The sequence below is a fragment of the Indicator indicator genome, chromosome 19, assembly GCF_027791375.1.
Source record: "Indicator indicator isolate 239-I01 chromosome 19, UM_Iind_1.1, whole genome shotgun sequence".
In the NCBI taxonomy this organism is placed as follows: domain Eukaryota; kingdom Metazoa; phylum Chordata; class Aves; order Piciformes; family Indicatoridae; genus Indicator; species Indicator indicator.
Window position 1 is genome coordinate 532,671 of NC_072028.1, and position 20,358 is coordinate 553,028.

At 49.7% G+C, this 20,358-nt stretch overlaps 1 protein-coding gene across 1 annotated transcript in view; it reads right to left on the minus strand.

Moving 5' to 3' along the window:
• Positions 1-20,358, minus strand: part of PEPD (peptidase D) — an 88,184-nt gene that overhangs the window by 49,566 nt on the left and 18,260 nt on the right. The window contains exons 6-9 of the mRNA XM_054389725.1: positions 19,588-19,649; positions 14,245-14,289; positions 12,792-12,867; positions 11,425-11,471 (exon numbers count right to left, since the gene is read on the minus strand). Coding sequence (XP_054245700.1) covers positions 11,425-11,471; positions 12,792-12,867; positions 14,245-14,289; positions 19,588-19,649 — 230 coding nt within the window. The remainder of the gene's footprint in view (positions 1-11,424; positions 11,472-12,791; positions 12,868-14,244; positions 14,290-19,587; positions 19,650-20,358) is intronic.

Below are 20,358 nucleotides of genomic sequence, written 5' to 3' on the forward strand. Positions count from 1 at the left end.
AAATTGCAACCTCATAAAATTGTCAAAACTGCATTCCTGAGGACCAGCCCAAGCTTGATTCACATGCACTGCCTGCCTCATAAAGTATTTGGTGTTTTGTTTCCCCCGCGCCAGGCGTAATCGCCCCATAAGCTGCTTTATGCCATGGGGCTGCAGGACATCCATTCACCAGGTAACAGACAGGGCACCAAATCCTTCACAGCTTCTGCTCCAAGCATTCCTGAGACTGCAAGAACCAATGGGTGCAGCAAGAAAGCGTTGTGGGGGGAACAACAAGACCAACCCAACAACAGAACAGAACTCTCTGCCAACTGCTGCCAGCCTAAAGCATTCTAGGGTACAACAGGAGCCAGGCTGGGGAAGCACGAAGAGATGAGAGGCAAAAATAAACCAACAAACAAACAGATAATTAAATAAACCCTGAGCTTCCTAATGAAGCAACAGCTCTCTGGCAGCAGGGAGGGAAAGGTTTCCATTTGTGCCTGTATCAACATTTACATTGAACTCAGTATTCCCACATGAACTGAAAAAATCACTTCATTGTAAATCAAACATCACTGACTCCACAGGCAAATAGAAGCAGCTTCCAGGTCACAAGCCCTGGTCCTCATGGATGATTTCAACCACCCTGACATCTGCTGGAGGGACAACACAGCAAGGCACCAGCAATCCAGGATGTTCCTGGATTGCATAGATGACAACTTCCTCCTCCAAATGGTAGAGGAACCAACAAGAAAAGGTGCTATGCTGGACCTTGTTCTCACCACCAGGGAAGGGCTGGTTACCAATGTGAGGCTCAGAGACAGCCTTGGCTGCAGTAACCATGAAGCAGTTGAATTTAAGATCCTCAGGGCAGCCAGTAGGGCGTATCCTAAGCTTACGACCCTGGACTTTAGGCGTGCAGACTTTGATGGCTTCAGGGATCTGCTGGCCAAAGGGTCGTGGGACAAAGCCCTAGAGGGAAAAGGGGCCCAGGACAGCTGGCCAGTATTCAAGGATCACCTCCTCTGTGTCCAGGAGCAATGTATACCAACAAAGAGAAAAGCAGGGAAGAATGCTAGGAGGCCTGCCTGGACGAGCAAGGAGCTGCTGGACACACTATCACTTAAAAGGAAACTCTACAAGGAGTGGAGGAAAGGACAGCTGGAATGGGGGGATATAAGGAAGCTGCCTGAGCAGCAAGAGACCTGGTTAGGAAAGCCAAAGTACAGTTGGAATTGAATCTAGCTGGGGAGGTTAAAGGGAACACTAAGAATTTCTACAGGTATATTAATGGTAAAAAGAAGCCTAGGGAAGGTGTGGGCCCCTCAGAAAGGACACAGGTGAAATGGTCACAAGGGACCTGGAAAAGGCTGAGGTTCTCAATGACATCTTTACCTCAGTCTTCACTGCAAGGGCCTCCAGCCACACTCCTGGAATATTCATGGAAGCGAATGGCAAGAACCAGAGGGAAGAACTGCCCATCATAAGTGAAGATCAGGTTCGTGATCACCTGAAGAACCTGAAAGTGCTCAAGTCCATGGGACCCGAGGGATACACCCACAGGTACTGAGAGAACTGGCAGAGGAGGTTGCTGAACCCCTCTCTATTATATTCCAAAAGTCCTGGCAGGCTGGGGAAGTCCCCACTGACTGGAAAAGGGGAAACATTACTCCCATTTTCAAAAAGGGGAAGAAGGAAGAACCAGGGAACTCCAGGCCAGGCAGTCTCACCTCTGTGCCTGGTAAGATCATGGAGCAGATTTTCCTGGAGGCACTTCTGAGACAGAAGAATAGCGAAGAGGTGATTGGGTACAGTCAGCATGGGTTTACCAAGGGCAAATCCTGCCTGACAAACCTGGTGGCCTTCTATGACAAGGTCACAACATTAACAGATGAGGGGAGAGCAACTGATGTCATTGAGCTGGACCTTCCACACTGTCCCACACCACAGCCTGGTCTCCAAACTGGTGACACATGGGTTTGATGGGTGGACCACGAGATGGATAAAGAACTGGCTTGATGGCCACACCCAAAGAGTGGCTGTCAATGGCTCCATGTCCCAGTGGAGGCCAGGGACAAGCGGAGTCCCTCAGGGATCAGTCCTGGGACCAGTCTTGTTCAATATCTTTGTTGGTGACATGGACAGAGGCATTGAGTGCACCCTCAGCAAGTTTGCTGATGACACCAAGCTGTGTGGTGCAGCAGACAGATGGAGGGAAGGGATCCATCCAGAGGGACCTGGACAGGCTGAAGAGGTGAGCACAAGCCAACCTCATGAGGTTCAACAAGACCAAGTGCAAGGTCCTGCAGCTGGGTCGAGGCAATCCCAAGCACAAATACAGGCTGGGCAGTGACTGGCTGGAGAGCAGCCCTGAGGAGAGGGACTTGGGGGTGCTAGTGGATGAGAAGCTCAACATGAGCTGTCAGTGTGCACTTGCAGCCCAGAAAGCCAACCAGATCCTTGGCTGTATCAAGAGAAGTGTGGCCAGCAGGTCAAGGGAGGTGATTCTCCCCCTCTACTCAGCTCTGCTGAGACCCTACCTGGAGTACTGCATCCAATTCTGGAGCCCCTATTACAAGAGGGATATGGACATGCTGGAAGGTGTCCAGAGAAGGGCCACCAGGATGATCAGAGGGCTGGAGCACCTCTCCTATGAGGACAGACTGAAAGAGTAGGGGCTGTTCAATCTGGAGAAGAGAAGGCTCTGAGGTAACCTTCTTGTGGCCTTCCAGTATCTGAAGGGGGCTACAAGAAAGCTGGGGAGGGACTTTTTAGGATATCAGGTAGTGACAGGACTAGAGGGAATGGAATAAAGCTGGAAGTGGGGGAAGGAAGAGTTCTTCCCCATGAGAGTGGTGAGAGCCTGGAATGGGTTGTCCAGGGAGGTGGTTGAGGCCCCATCCCTGGAGGTGTTTAAGGCCAGGCTGGATGAGGCTCTGGCCAGCCTGATCTAGTGTGAGGTGTCCCTGCCCATGGCAGGGGGGTTGGAACTGGATGATCCTTGTGGTCCCTTCCAACCCTGACTGATTCTATGATTCTATGACTCACTTGAAGTATGAAGAGGAAGTAACTCTAGCCAGAGGATTACTATGCATGAAAACTGCACCTGACTTCACAGAGGACTTATTTTGGAACTGAGTGTGCAAGACAGCAGCCAGTTTGCAATGAAATGCCCACAAATCTATGCTAAAAGTCCCACCAGAGAGTCTGCCACAGGCACTAATGCGACACTGTGTGCACACTGCTGTAGAACAGCAACACTCACAGCACCCTGTGCACACAGACTTAAACCTCTGCTTTGGAGCAATGCTCTCCAGTTTCCAGATAATGAAAACATAAGTTTTCTGTATTTTAATAGCATATAAATTGTTGTGAGCAGTGGAAACTGCTAGAATGCAGATATTAAAACTTCAGGCTCAGAACCCCTCCTCCTCATGGACAAGCTCTCCTAAGGCAAAGTGAACAGCCCATCCCCAGGGCCCCAAACAGCAGCACTGCCCCCCCAGGCTATAAAGATGACAAAGTGTGCCCACAGTGCAGGCTGCAACAAATTAGATTTCAAATGAGCAAGGCACGAGGCACTTCTCGGGCTTTCAACTCAAGTCTTCGCTTCACACAAATCAACCACCCAGCTGCTTCCACCAAGAAGTGTCCTGACAGTCACAAACTGCTTTTCTAACCCCAAATTCCAGCCCAATATTCCTGAGCTTTGTGAACTGTGGTGATTTACCTGAATCAAACAGCACTGCAGCACATGCTTCTGAAACATTCTGCAAGGAATCACACCCACTTCACCACTCAGCTCCCCAAGCAAAGACATATTGGAGATGAAAGAGGAGATCAGAACAGGAATCTGATGCACAAGAGCTGAAGTGACATCACACATACACCCCTTGTCAAGCTCCTCCAATGACACCATCTCCATGCCATCTAGAGCTGAGATGAAACTGAATATTCTTCTAAGAAGCAGCATGATGTGAACCATCCCTCAGCCTGACTGCCAAGGAAATGGACTCCAGCTGGGATTCCTGCACCACCCATCCTCCACACACACTTCCGGAGCTCCGGACAGGTGAGCAGTGCCGACTAATTGTACAGCCCTGCCCTCCCCCTTACAGCTCTGGGGGTTTCCCTTCAGAGATTCACAGATGGATTGCAAAGCCATGCTGCAAATCCAAAGGAAGCCACTCCTCATTACCTAGTTAGAATTGCCTGGGCTCTTCTGGGAAGCTGTTTCTCTGCTCTTTGATCTCAAGGCCACCAGCAGCGTCTACAACTGGTGCATACCTGAGAGGTGCTTGTTCCCAGGCACCTTTTCAGCACAGCTATGAACTGCTACCTCCTCCCAGTTCTGAAGGGAACTACCAAGGTGAATGCTTCATGGATTCAAGAAACTTCTTCAGATTGATAAAAATAAAAGAAAAAAGAGAGCAATATATGTAAACCCAGCTAGGACTGACTCACAGACAATGGAGTGCAGTCTGCTGCTGCAGACCTATGTGTCAAGCTCTGACTACAACTATACACAGAAAGCAAAGCTGAACCCACACCTAACACAACCTTCCTCTGAGAGCAGCATCCTCAAAGGCAAGGTTGTACAACATTCCTCTTGGTATCTCACAACTGCTTGCACCTTGCACAAGCTTCTGAACCCATGCTGCAAGTTCTATCCATCTCATCAGAGTTTTATCACAGCTAATGAGCAAACTGCACCCAGCACTGGAGATGGCACATGAGAAAATCGAGGGGGATGGGGCAGGAGATTGCTGGGTTTGGAGCTGCTGCTGTGAGTTACAGCAAGCAATGATTTTCATCTCTCCTAGAATAATGCAGGTACTTTGACTGCTAAGCCTTAAGCAAACAAACAGCAGAATTCAGGCGGTGTGAACACAGACCCCACACCTCTTCAGAAGGCAGCAGACTCCCCTGGGGGCAGGAATCCGCTGCTGCTAGCCACTGCTCTGGGCAGGCTGATGGCTGGAAGATGAACACATTGCTCCTGTTCAGCACAACATTTCTCTCCTGCATACTGAGTATCAGACGCTAACCCATGTTCCTAAGCAACCCCACGCTCACTCCACAGCCTCCCCCTCTGCCACCAGCAGACAAGAGGCTTTAATTATCAGCTCAGACTGCACCCAACATGCAAGAATCCCATCAGGAAAGGCTTGGGCACAGCAGCAGTGCATTCAGCAGCATCAGGAGCTCCAGTCCCTGTCTTGTCTTCACCAAGACATGCAGAGCTTAGCTGAAGACAGCACTGCTGCCTTTGAGCTATGTGTAAGACAAGGGGGTTTGAAACCCTGGCTGGCAGAGCAGCTGAGCGTGCCTGCTCTTGCCAGCAGGTGTAGAAGCATTCTTTTAGAGGTACTGAGGGTTAAACTTTTTTCTGACATTTATAATATTCAGTGCTGGAAAAAACCCTCTGCACAGAGTAATTGCTCCCACAGGGACCAGTCCATGGGTCACAGTTTTTTCGCACTTGACAGCAACTGAGCCTTGAATTGAGATTTTTCTCTACAACCCAGACTTGAGCCTGCAGCACAATCACAATGTTTGCCCTAGCCCTAGAAGCTGAACTAAAGCACCACTTCCACGCTGTGATTATTCCACATATGTTCCAAAAACCCACAGGGAAATTTTATTATTCAGAAGAATAAATAGGGTAAAAATAAATGGGTTTTAATTTTAGCCAATTTTCACACTCCTTATGAATTTTCATTTTTCTTATGCAAGTTTAAGTCCATGGGAGGGAGGATTTGCCTTGGAGAAATAATTAAACTTTCATCTGCAGTTATGCTACTTAGCAAACACAGAGCCACCCACACAGCACACAACACCACAGTGCCATTCAGTGCCAGAGAATGCCAGCAGCAACACCCGCCCTTCCTCAGGGAATGCCAGCACCAGCACCTACCCTTCCTTAGAGAATGCCAGCACCAGCACCCACCCTTCCTAAGCTCCCCTACAGTGGCAAACTGAGCGCCTGCACTTCGACCTGCACAGAGCAAGCAGAAGCACAAGAGCAGCTGAGGCTAGAAGGAGGCTGGGGTCACAGACAGAGCTTGATTTGCCCCTGATGCTTTTTGGAATACTTGAGCTGCTCCTTGAGAATCATGCAGTGGTGGGACATGCACACCCTCCACCCTGAGGGGTAGCAAAGGTTCCAGCATCCAGGGTGTGCTGACAAGGTCTGAACCAGTCAGCTGGGCAGGGCAGGGAGGCTGAGGAAGCAAGACTCCCCCCTAGCTCAGCAAGATGCAGACACATTTTGGGACTCAAGTCTACCCACAAAATCTTCTCCAGTTCCTGGACCCTTTCCAACGCTGCAGGAACCCAAAACATGGCTACAGAGGTGCTCTCTAGACAGAGAGTCTGCGTGGCCACAAACTCATCTGCAGAGAAGCCACAGCCTGTTCAGAGGCTCTGGCAGATCCACCCAAGCAGCTTCACTCAGTTGTACCATCACCTGTTAACCAGAGCAATGAGGATGCCTTCCCCACTGCCACCCCAGAGGACACAGCAAGCCTCATCTGGAAATAAGGACCAGGAATGCAGTGCTGAGCTGCTGGCAGATGTGACAGCTCCCAGGGGCATTGTACCAAGGAAGAAGTGATGGCCATGGCACCTTACACTAAGGGATTAGCTTGTGGAGTCTTCACACATCACAGTCCTCCTTGGTTCTTTTAAAAAGACAGGTTTCAGTAGATGACTTGGAAGACACAGAGTCAGTTGTCAGCAAAGCTCTTCATATCCCTCCCTTCCCAAGACTGCCTCAAGGCTCAGTTTGGTCTGCTCAGGAGGAGCTGTTGAAAGCAAAACTTAAGTAACCAGAAAGGATGTTGGGTTTTGAGGAGTTCTCAACAAGGGCAAATTCCTTTCAGCAGAAACATCACCTCCACTGTCTAACATGATCCTGAGCTTCACTGGAGGTACATTTTCCATCACTTCTGGCTGGTAACTCAGCTCCATTCTGCTCTGCTGTGTGACCCCCCGTGGCTCACACACTGCTGTGTGACACCCCTCTGGTTCACACACGCTGTCTCCAGTGCTGCTGAGGCAGCAGAGGTGCAGCAGAGCCAGGCAGAACAATCCCACCCTGGTCACAACAGCACAGCTCTGCACAGTTCTGCCTGAGAGGGATGGTGCAACAACAGCAAAACAAACAGAAACCACAAAGGTAAAGAACTGTCAGGGGGACTGTTGGAAATGCTGTGCCATGAGCTGGAAGGTGGCACTGTTTCAGCCAGGGAGCAGTCTGGTGTGCTGCTGGGGACTCCTGGAGCACTGCTCTCTTGTTTGACAAAACCAAATCCTAGATCCAAATGGCACTGAGGGCCACGGCATGACCCAACGCCACTCCCAGCTCACTGGTGAAGAATTCACCCTGCACCCTGGCTGCAGTGGGCATCCTCCCTCAACATCCACACACCCATGCAAAGGGCTGGCTGGTGGTAATCAGGTGAGATCATATGGAGCACACACGGCCCTCCATCACTGCCTTAGCACCAAAGCAATCACAGTCTCAAAAAAGAAATGCAAGCCAAGCTACAGAAAGCAAGCAGACAGGTGGGGAAGACATGGCTTCCTCTAGCAAGCCAATAATGAACCCAGCAGTGCCTCAGCGGTGCCCCAGAGCTGCAGGATCAGGCATCACCTGAGCAGCTACGGTCAGATGCTTCCTCCTTTGCTGCTTTTACTCATGGAAGCAACATGCAATGTAGGGCTGCCTGCTCCTGACAGCACAGGTCACACTCCCAGCCCTTCACACTAGCTAACTGCTCCTTTGTCTTAACAGAGCCCACTCTGAAGGATCAGGATCCAAGGGCTTGGATCCTCGGTGCTGGAATCTCAGCTCCTTGCATGGTAACACCGAGGTCTTCGTGTGCTCTGCAGAGGGTTCAGGGACTGTTCCCACGGAGTGACAGAATTGGGTTGGGAAGGACCTTAACCATCACCCAGCAGTTCCAAGCCCCTGCCAGGTCTGTGCACACTCTCCTCTCACAAGCCCATCAGTGCTGCTAGGAACAGGATAAACCCCAGCAGAGTGGGCAATGCCTGCAGTAGCTGCAGGGCTTCATGGAGAGAGTGGCTCTTCTGTTGCTAAAGAAACACTTGCAAGTCATTCCCCAAGTAAATCAGCAGCCCCAAGAAGCCATTTGTATTTCTCTTCAGTTAAAAGGGGAACAAACCAGAAAATGCACAGAACGCTCAAAATCATTTGGTAAGTATGAAGCAAGTGAACAGGCAGCACTCCAGCCACAGAAGAACACTGACTTACAGAAGGCATCTCCTCCTGCAGCAGAGGAGTTGATGGCTGTGCACAGATCTGCACACCCAATGCTGTTCTTTACACACTCATTTAACCCAGCTCAAGTCACAGATTCTTTCTCACATCCTTCTTGTGCTGAAGGCTTCTTCTGTCATTTTGCTGCATTTTGACAATATATTCACTACAGGGCAGCTTCCTAATGAAGAGCCTTTAATTAAAGAAGATTAATTAAATATGAGATAAGCACAAATACTAAAACTACTTCAGAGAAGCCCAGGCTCTGACCTACCAACTGCCTCTCTCTGCAATTACACACGCTGAGAATTACTGCTTGTGGGTAATTGCCTGGGCTGGCTCCCTCAGTCAGCCCATCACAGATTAAACTTAAATAACATCACACCAAGAAAAGAAGTCAGGGCTGATTAGACTTGCACTTAAATGAGTTAGTTTTTTATGTATCTCAGTGGTAACACATTACTGCTGCAAAATCCTTTAGCAGTGCACCTCAGCCATGAAGAATGCTGCCAGTATATTCCTGAAGCTAGCTTTCCACACTCACATTAAAATACCCTCTCTTACCCAGGGATTTCTCCACCATTTACTTCACTTCCTTCGAATGGCTTCTCAGAGAGTACCCCACTCCTGGACACAGAGCTGGCTTTATGTATTGGTTATATATTGACAGAAGCACAGAACTGTGGAGGTTGGAAGAGACCTCTGAGATCAGCCAGGCCAAGCAACACGTTCTTGCTATAGGATACAGAAGGAAAATGACTTCACCTGTGCAGGGAGGCTGCTTATCTGAAGGGACAAAGGCAATGCTGAGCACCTGGATGCACTAATGGAACACTGCAAGTGCTTTGGGGATCTCTGGCATTATCCTTCCTAGAGGACAGGGGCAGAGCAGTTTTGTACCACTCACTACACTCCACAACGTCAAAGCATGAAGTAAAGCAGAATGAAAGGGGAGGTCACTGGCCACAGTGCAAGAGATCTCTATATTCATTTCAAAAATTCATCATTTCACAGTGGGAACTGCAGAGGCACCACCTGGAGAAGAGGGCTACACAATTCAGGAAGCTTTCACAAAAGGAGTGGAAACCATAGAAACACCAGAAAAGAAATAACTCCTCTCTTAAATACAAGCGTGAATGCTTCTGAGAAATCTGTACAGAGCAGGAAGTTTGGTACTCTGCAGCCTTGCATCTCAGGTGCACCAAAGCTGCAGAATGCAGAATGCCTCTTCACATAAAAAAACAACCCACCCCAAAAAAACCCAAACACCACTAACACCAAACAAAAATCCCAACCAAACAAAAAACAAACCTCCACACACAAAACACCCAGCAATGAAACAAACAAACCTCAAAATCAGCCAAACAAACAAACAAAAAAAAACCCACAACAAAAAAAACCCCACAACAGCCCCTCCAAAAACAAAACAACCCAAAACAAAAAAACAAAGCCAAAATCCCAACCCCAAAGCCAGAGCAACCCTCCTGTGCTATGTGAATGCCAAGTGTCTATTTGTGCTGTCAGCTCTTCCCAGGTCTCTGCACCTCCCCTCCTCAGCCCACACTGATGTGTTCCTCCACACACAGGAGGTATTTCCTTGACTGTTTCCTAACTTCATTTATAAACATTTTGACTCCACATTTCCTGCCAGGAAGGTGTGGAAATGACAGCCTTACATTTTTAGGACCCTCTTCCCCTAAGCAATAAGGGAAAGGCAGCAGAGCTGGGCTGGCTCCCACTAGCTACAGAAGCTGAAGGTCTAATTATAGCCTGCATGCAGACACTGGAGGTAGGCTGCCAAGCCCTCCTTCATTAGTGCAATAACCTCCAACTCTCTCCAGCAGCCTCATCTAGCAAGACATATGGGAGAGCAGAAGGCAATTTTAAATAGGTTTCATAGACAGCTTCCAAATTTATTTACCTTCTTAATTGAAAGACACAAATGACTCTTTGCAAAAGGCTGAGGTGTATGGAAGAAACCGGCCAGAGAAGAGTGAAACCTGCAGTGCACCTCACAGAGCACCAGCAGGCTGTGTGCCTGGGTTTGCTGTGGACACAAACCAGCCTGCCAGGGCCACAGCACGGGAGAGCGCTTGAGCACAAACCCTGCTCCATGGGCAGCGAGGAAATGAACACACAGTCCTGCCCAAATCCCTGGGGCAGGGATGCAATGGATTCTTCTCCCCCTGTTACCTGGTGGGAAGTGCAGCCAGAGTTTGAAGCACAACCCACAGCCCCCAGCCTACAGAGTTTGGGGAACAGTTAACTGCTGAATTGTAACAGGAGTTTGCCATGTTGCATTATCTGGGGGGCTGAGCTGCTCTGAAACCCTGGCAGCAGATGATGAGGCCACATTCCTTTCCCCTTTCTGGGCACTGGATCAGCCTGCTTCCTCAGGTTGGAAAACAACTGCCCAGAACCACCAGTAACTGAGATGTGGCTGCTCTTGGCTAGTTCTGCATCATGCCGAAAATACAGGATGTGAAATGAAAAGAAATGGACTTGGTGATCAAACCATGCTTTGTGAGACAGGCTGCTGCTGATCCAAAACAAACCCTGGTGTAAAAGAGGAGGCAATATCCTGCTTATCTAGGCATGTCACTACTGCATCACTTAGGTGCAGCAATCCCTCCTACAACACCAGAGATATGTATGGGGTTCCTGGGGACTCCTTCACAGCAGCAGTAAGATCCCTCACATCTGTGAGATGAGCTCCTTGTGCAGGCTAAGCACAGGCAATGCCAGCTTGGAACTGCAGGACAAATGTAACTGAGCACAGCCTTTACAAGGCTCTTAAGCACTCATACATGCAGGCTTCCAAACACAGCAAGTGTAAGGGCAATGCTTACTCATAAACATCATTTTACTGGACAGCTCCAAACAATAACAGCAGCTATTTCCCACTGCTTCTGCACAGCACTACACCCCCAGGAAGAGAACTATGCTACGCTAAACCATCACTGAAAAGTCATCAACTATTATCAAAGGCACGTTTGGAACTCGTGAAGCACTGCCTCAAATAATGAACTAACGCTCACAGCGACCTGCAGACAGCAGCCAGCTCCCAGCCTCACCTGAAACAGTGCCTTAGCTACTGCTGCTACCCCTGCTACAGGCTCTCTGCTTTTTATGGCAATTAGTGAAGAAACTCTTACCTCTCCAGCTCGTATTCTTTCATGCCTGCTTTTACTGCCTTCATTACCTGCAAGACATATTAACAGGGGACATTGAGAGCAGGAGGGGATCTCGTATTTATACATCTGGGACTTATGACTGAGCACCTCCAGAGGAACCTGCATTGCAAAAGTATCACCTGCACTTCATTTACACCAGCAGGTCCATTTTAAAGCTACATTAGATATCAGACTGATCTTCATCTTTAGAAATGCCTGCAGTCTCCAGCCACAAAGCAAGTTCAGCTGCCAGACTGCTACGTCCTAATGAAGTGCAGCTCACCACAACACTAATGTTTGGTGAAAGCTCTGCTGATCTTGGCAGCAAGGCCTTTTGTTTTACTTCTATAAAACACTAGCAAAACAGAACTGTGACCTGGAACACACTACAGAGGGAGACTCACTTTGATACTTTGCAGTCTGAACCAACAGAAAGCTTCTGGAGCTGACACTGTTCCACATCACAGAAGTTTGATTTGGTTGGGTTTTATCTGCTAAGAACATGCACCAGTTTGATTTCTTTGCCTGTTTCTGGGTTGTAACAGTTCTGGACAGCTGCTCTGCAGAAGGAATTCTCAGATCTGCTAAGATTATTCAAGGATGATGAGGAACCAAGGTGAATGACTGAAAATCCCTAGACACTGCAATTCTACAATACTCACTTCAAAATATGCTTTACACTTCCCAGCTCAGAAATCTGAGGAGCAGAAGCAAAGACAACAGCTGAGTCAGTAACCTCAGAAGCTGCCTCTGGTCATTGCTCAGCACTCCTGACTGCATCACCTCTGACTGCATCACTCCATGGAGTACAGGACTGCCAAGTGAGCTAATTTTGTCATCAGTGCTAGGTCCAACCCAAGCAGCTTTGCTGAGGACTTGGATTGGTCTTTGCCATGCTATGTCAAGAGCAGCACCATGAAGTACCTCTGAGGAGCAGCCTGAAGAATCCCTGCACTGCCCTCACTCACCTGTTTGGACAGGACCCTGCTAGTTAAACGTCTCAGAGCTGCACCTGCTGCCAGGGCCAGCACAATCATCCTGCTCTCCTCTTTCTCCATCACTGTGCAGGCATTTGTCACACAGGACAGACAGGCTGCCAGCAGGTCACCTTCTGCTAGGGCTCCAGCTCTCAGCCCTGAGCACACTTCTCACACGTCACAAATGCAGCAGTGAGTTCAAGGGCAATGCAGGCTACATTACTGGGCTGTAATAGGAGGGATATTATCCTCTCATTTTTATCCAGCCTCTCCATTATTTTATTACTGAGCAATCCAGGGCTGCTGGGAACATTTTCTGAGTACCACTGTTACTCCAAGAACAGAAATGGTGACCAGTAAAGGACCTCTTACCTCTTTATGAGCTTCACTGGAGATTTTATTGGTGTAGCGCAGGACTTCCAGCTCCATGTCTGTCTTAATCACACGACTGGAAGGAAAGAACAGACCCAGGTTAGGTTGCAGCTTCACAGCTTAAGAATATAAAATCAAAATCCTGAAAATAATGTGCACCATCTCTGCTAAAATGAGCTCAAGCACACCTCAAGAGCAAGGAGCTGCTACAGTATTCATGGCAGTTGGGTTCAGTTGGCACTGACTCACCCTATGAAGGGGGCTCACCAGCAGCTCCAGCATCAGCCTGCAGGACTTTAATACTCCTAAAGGAGTGTCTCAGCCAACTTTTTTTCATCTTATTCAGCAATAAATGAGGAATAAAAGCAATGCACTTCTGCTTGTGCTGTGGCTCCAACACTGCTTCAAACACAACATTTCTACAAGTGTACTCCATGTACTTTTTAAGCACAATCTGAAGCTAGTTTACATAATGAAATCCCCAGAGCTGCAGAATTTCTGCTCAGCACAATCTCAGCTCCCACCTATTTGCAATACCTCAAAAGGGGGCACCTGAAGAAATGCTATTTCTGCTTGGTATGAAAACAAACCAAAGATGAGATTCAGAAACCACAGCAGCCCACACAGATGCCCATTCTCTTCATATGCTTCTAGAGGAAAAAAAGTGCAACCAAACAAATCCCCAAACACCCAACCCTGTTCTTCAGGGCTCAGGAGATACTGAGCTGTGCCTGTTTCTGAGCTGGACACAGACTTTGTTCTGAACTTCTCTCAAGAATTCACCACACAATTCTCACCTACCTGCACTGCTTCCTGCCATGCATTTCAAACCACAGCAGCTGTTGGGTGACCCCAACAGGGAAGCAGAGACAGCTCCATGCCTTCTGTTACCAACCACTACTCTGCCCACTGCTATACTTAGCTACTGCCCCACATAGCCACTGTCCCATTTTCTGATCCTGTCTGCTCTAGGTAGGCTACAGCAGAATTTCCCTGGAATTACAAAGTAAAGTTCCATCAATAATAAGTTAACCAAATTAATGCAGTTAAAATAAATCCTAGAGAAATTATAACAATGAGGGTGACCTCTTCAGAGGGTTTTCATCTACCTCCAGTTTTGTTACTAGAATCTGAAGACTCTTCAGTGCTTTTCCTATCACACAAATTCCCTCTGCCACAGATAGGACTCAACTGCCAGCACAACCTATAAACATGTACATACAGGCACCATGCTTAAGAAATATTCCATCATCAGTTCTTCACTCTGCAGTGCTGCTCCTTAGCCCTGCTTTTACTTTGGTGTATGATTTCCACTCCATAACATGAAATCAGCTTAAAATTCAAACTCCTATAGTCAAGTAGGAGGCTTCTGCTGAGGGCAACTCTCTGAAGCGGTGGCACAGAGTATTTGCACATTCCACAGTACTCAAAGAGAAATATTTATGCTGCTCACCATTCTGCAATCTCAGGATGGAGGATTTTGTTGTTCACATTAAATCTACAAAAAGAAAAAAAAAACACCAAATATTAAAGCCCAGGCAGACACACAGCAGCAGAGGTTACAGATTTATTTACTGCGGTTTAACTCTGTCCTCTCTGAGGATGGAAAACTTGTGAAAGCAGGTCTTGTGTTGGCATGGATCAGAATGTACCCCCCACCCTCACTGTGCACCCCTCACCCTCACTGTGCACCCCCTCACCCTCACTGTGCACCCCCTCATCCTCACTGTGCACCCCCTCATCCTCACTGTGCATCCTCATCCTCACTGTGCACCCCCCACCCTCACTGTGCACCCCCTCATCCTCACTGTGCATCCCTCATCCTCACTGTGCACCCTCATCCTCACTGTGCACCCCCCACCCTCACTGTGCACCCCCTCACCCTCACTGTGCATCCCTCATCCTCACTGTGCACCCTCATCCTCACTGTGCACCCCCTCATCCTCACTGTGCACCTCCCACCCTCACTGTGCACCCCCTCATCCTCACTGTGCACCCCTCATCCTCACTGTGCACCCCCTCATCCTCACTGTGCACCTCCCACCCTCACTGTGCATCCCTCATCCTCACTGTGCACCCCCTCATCCTCACTGTGCACCCCCTCATCCTCACTGTGCACCCCCTCATCCTCACTGTCCACCCCTCATCCTCACTGTCCACCCCCTCATCCTCACTGTGCATCCCTCATCCTCACTGTGCACCCCTCATCCTCACTGTGCAACCCTCATCCTCACTGTGCACCCCCTCATCCTCACTGTGCATCCCTCATCCTCACTGTGCACCCCTCATCCTCACTGTGCACCCCCTCATCCTCACTGTGCACCCCCTCATCCTCACTGTGCATCCCTCATCCTCACTGTGCACCCCCTCACCCTCACTGTGCACCCCCTCACCCTCACTGTGCACCCCCTCACCCTCACTGTGCACCCCCTCACCCTCACCGTGCACCCCCTCACCCTCACCGTGCATCCCTCATCCTCACCGTGCATCCCTCATCCTCACCGTGCACCCCCTCATCCTCACCGTGCACCCCCTCATCCTCACCGTGCATCCCTCATCCTCACCGTGCACCCCCTCATCCTCACCGTGCACCCCCTCATCCTCACCGTGCACCCCCCACCCTCACCATGCACCCCCCACCCTCACCGTGCACCCCCTCATCCTCACCGTGCACCCCCCACCCTCACCGTGCACCCCCTCATCCTCACCGTGCATCCCTCATCCTCACTGTGCACCCCCCACCCTCACTGTGCACCCCCTCATCCTCACTGTGCACCCCCTCATCCTCACTGTGCACCCCCCACCCTCACCGTGCACCCCCTCATCCTCACCGTGCACCCCCTCATCCTCACCGTGCACCCCCTCACTCCTCACCGTGCACCCCCTCATCCTCACCGTGCACCCCCTCATCCTCACTGTGCACCCCCTCACCCTCACTGTGCACCCTCATCCTCACTGTGCACCCCCTCATCCTCACTGTGCACCCCCTCATCCTCACCGTGCACCCCCTCATCCTCACTGTGCACCCCCTCATCCTCACTGTGCACCCCCTCATCCTCACCGTGCACCCCCTCATCCTCACTGTGCACCCCCTCATCCTCACTGTGCACCCCCTTCCTTTGCAAAGGCAGCAGACCAAGCAGATGCCATCCTCAGGCTGCAGAAAGCAAATGCAGGGAATGTTCGGGCCTTGGTTATCGACCTGCTTTTAACCCAGATCAAATGCTCAGCTATCCATTCACTGCTATCAGTGTTGGCTGGACCAGGCTGACCTCAGGGGTCCTCTTACAAATTGTTCTGTGGTTTTACCTTTGCTTCTCCAACAGCCTCTAATGAAAGCAAAGAGAGGGAAGTGGTGATTTGCCCCTTTGCTGGATCCCCTTCCATGTCTGTATGATATGTGACACACCAGCTTGCTCAGAGCACAGGAAGAACAACATCTCCTCTTTTCCCACCTGCAGAAGAGGCAGAGCAAAAGCTCCCACCTCACCTTGGCCCCAAACACTTCACCATTTCTGTTTACTTTCTGCATCAGCAGTTCCTGCAACTGCTCTGAGGCTCTCCAAACAGTCACATTACAGTGGCCAATAGAGTAAGAAGCTGAATAATGAAGTGGAGCACAAATGGATTTTCAAGCATTGTTCAAGAGGGGTTTTGCTTACAATTTAAAGGAGTGTTCTGCAACAAAGACATTTTTGTCTAACTCGGGACTGTTGGCTCTTCATTTAGGGCATGTAAGAGAACTTAAATGCTCCAAGGCTCCCAACAGACCTTCAGAAGAATGTTGTAAGACAACAATTCATTTCCCCACATTTTTGAAGGAAAAATTAAATTTATTTCAGGTTATTAACAATTCTTCATACCTCAGAGGGGATCACAAAAGCACAAATCCAATTAAAAAAATAATTAAAATAGTTTAGAAGTCACTTCTAATTGCACAGGGTCTTCCTGCATCCTCAGACAGCAGAGAACACCTCACTGCATTTCTCTGTTTCAAAAATATATGCTCATGAACTTAACACATCCTAACAAGGTGAAGGTAACCAGCCTGCTGTTCCTGCCCCCAGCCAGAGAACAGCTTCTCACAGCAGCCAGCAAGGAAGGACAAGCTGCAGAGGACTCAGCATCAGGGCTGTTGATCAGACACCACTGCAAGGCAGCAGTGTACCGAGAGCCACAAGTCACAGCACACTGCAGGATCTGAAGGGGGCTGCAAGAAAGCTGGGGAAGGACTTTTGAGGGTGTCAGGTAGTGATAGGACTGGGGGGAATGAAGCAAAATTAGTGGGGAGATTCAGATTGGATGTTAGGAAGAAGTTCTTCCCCATGAGGGTGGTGGGACTCTGGAACAGGTTGCCCAGGAAGGTGGTGGAAGCCTCATCCCTGGAGGTTTTGAAGGCCAGGCTGGATGTGGCTGTGAGCAACCTGCTCTGGTGTGAGGTGTCCCTGCCCATGGCAGCTGTTTGGAACTGGATGAGCCCTGAGGTCCCTTCCAACCCTGACAATTCTATGATTCTAAGTTGGTCACCTGCAAGCAAGAAAGCTTTTTGTCAAAGCAGAGGGAAAAGGCACTTTGGCAACTGAATCACCACCACCCCACAGCTTTCACCTATGGGCACCAAGACAGCAATCACTTCTGAATGGAAGAGCCATCAGCTGTGGAAGCAACAAGAAACTGCAACTGTGGGCTTGAGAAGGAAGAAGTGAAGAAGAGCGAAGTGGTTTAGGCTGACTCTGCAGTCACTCTACCTCATCAGCTGTCTCAGAGCCCAGAGAGCGATGTGCAAACAAGTTCAGCTACAGACCACCAGGAGGAAGAGGTGGAAGCCCCAAACCACCACTGGGTGACCCCCACAGCACACAAGGAGCACGTGTGCAGGAGGTCAGCATGTGTAAGGAGTTCCATGGCTAGTGTGAATGTGCTCAACACTGCTGAGAAGAGTGATGATGATGATGTCAGAGATGCAAGAGCCATGCTCAGAGCTAGACTGGCTTGGAGCCATCCCCTAGGTGTCCAGCACTGACACAGAGATGCTGCTTCCCAACAGCTCACTGGGCTGGGGCAGTTGTCTTGCCCTGTTCAGTTACAAGATCCCAGATCTCAGCTCCCAGGACACAGAGGAAAGATGGTCCCAGCATGCTCTGACTGCACAGTGAGTGCCCAGAGCTGCAGCCAGCCCTGTGTAACACCATCCTCAGTGCAGAATTGACATGCTGGCAGCAGAGGTGGATGGAGAAAACCACAGCAGGGTGAGTGGCAGTCAAAAATCATAAAGAAAGGCACCTGCTGACCACCCCAGCAGGAGTGTTCCTTTCAACTGGCTTTTTAACTGGGGGCAAGGAGCAGGGGGGAATCTTTTTTGCTATACACTCAAATAGAGAATGATCTCATTTTAGGAGACCAGAACAGGCAGTTGTATTCAATTCAAAATTGAGGCCATCATCCTCACATCCCAGAGCAGGCTGTGATGTATTTTATTTGTTGCATGCAGGCAGAGAGCAGCACCCCACGAGCACCAAACAAAAGACACCATCAAGGGACACATCTCAGTAGAAAAGTGATCTCTGAGACTCTGCACCTGTAATGCCACAGCTCTTCAGGAGACTCTGCATGCCAGAATCCCTGCACCTGCCTGAGTACTGCACAGGAAAGTCAGGAAGAGAGAGAAGCTGCTCCTAAATACTATTTTTCTGAAATCTGAAACCTAACTATTCCAGTCCCAAGAGTGGAAATGCAGGTAAGGAGATGGCTCTGCTTGGGTTTAGATACTTGATGCAAGCACAGAGAAGCACTGTATGACCTTAGATGCAAAAGAATCATAGAATCATAGAATCAGTCAGGGTTGGAAGGGACCACAAGGATCATCCAGTTCCAACCCCCCTGCCATGGGCAGGGACACCTCACACTAGATCAGGCTGGCCAGAGCCTCATCCAGCCTGGCCTTAAACACCTCCAGGGATGGGGCCCCAACCACCTCCCTGGACAACCCATTCCAGGCTCTCACCACTCTCATGGGGAAGAACTTCTTCCTCACGTCCAGCCTGAATCTCCCCACTTCCAGCTTTATTCCATTACCTCTAGTCCTGTCACTACCTGATATCCTAAAAAGTCCCTCCCCAGCTTTCTTGTAGGCCCCCTTCAGATACTGGAAGGCCACAAGAAGGTTACCACAGAGCCTTCTCTTCTCCAGACTGAACAGCCCCAACTCTTTCAGTCTGTCCTCACCAGAGAGGTGCTCCAGCCCTCTGATCATCCTGGTGGCCCTTCTCTGGACACCTTCCAGCATGTCCATATCCCTCTTGTAATAGGGGCTCCAGAACTGGATGCAGTACTCCAGGTGGGGTCTCAGCAGAGCTGAGTAGAGGGGCAGAATCACCTCCCTTGACCTGCTGGCCACACTTCTCTTGATGCAGCCCAGGACACGATTTGCTTTCTGGGCTGCAAGTGCACACTGATAGCTCATGTTGAGCTTCTCCTCCACCAGCACCCCCAAGTCCCTCTCCTCAGGGCTGCTCTCCAGCCAGTCACTGCCCAGCCTGTATTTGTGCTTGGGATTGCCTCGACCCAGCTGCAGGACCTTGCACTTGGTCTTGTTGAACGTTAAGACACTTCCAAAAAACTGCCCTCTGTATTTCAGGTCACTAGGAAGATGTCAAACATTTCCAAACAACTATCAATGCATTTGATCTGCCACCCAGCACCCTGTCAGCAGGAAAAAACATCTCTTCAGGTGAAATCTAAGACAGATCAAGAGAACCATGCAACAACTGGTGTACAAAAAGGTCTTGGCACTTACTGGCTGATGCCCTCGAAGGACGCTTCTCTGGAGACACTGCCACTGTCAGTGTTGACACCACGCTGCAAGGGAAGGGATCCAAGGACAGTGACTCTGGGCCAGACAGCAGCAGTTCAAACAGCAGCAGCAGGCAGAACCTGCTGCCACCAGCCTGCAGGGACCTTACACACAGGTTTACTCGAATCCCTCCAAACAAGCTCCAGACTGCCTGGTGAATGTGAGAAGTGGTGGGTTCCACAGCAGAGCGGCACAGAGCTCAGGCTGCATGTGCTGCTGGAAGCTGTGCTTTCTAGCCCCCTTGTGTCTGCAGAAGCAGCTGAGAGGGAGATAACAAAGGGCAGGAGAGTAACAGCCAGCAAGGCTTCTTCTCAAGTATTTGCACTTCAAAATGAGTGACTCTGCACTGCCTTGGCAATGATTGCTATTGCAGCTTGCACGCTGCTCCCCTACAGCTTTTTAGTCAAGCAAGCAGCATAAGCAAGAGCATTTTGGCTGCTACAAAGCAGAGGAAGACTTCTGACATGTGCCAGGGCAACCCTGTGGAGAAGTGTCACAGTTCTGTATCTGCAGCGGGAGCACAGGAGGAGAGGACCAAGCTTACAGCCAGCCAGGGGACAGTCAAGTGCTCTTCCATGGCAGGAGGAGCAAAGTGAAAGTATCACAGCTCCATCTTGTCAGCCACAAATTAGGTGAAGGATCCTGGTTATGACAGGATGCTCACAGTGACAACTACTCAACCCCTTGAGGTGCAGAACTCCCAGTAAGTAGCAG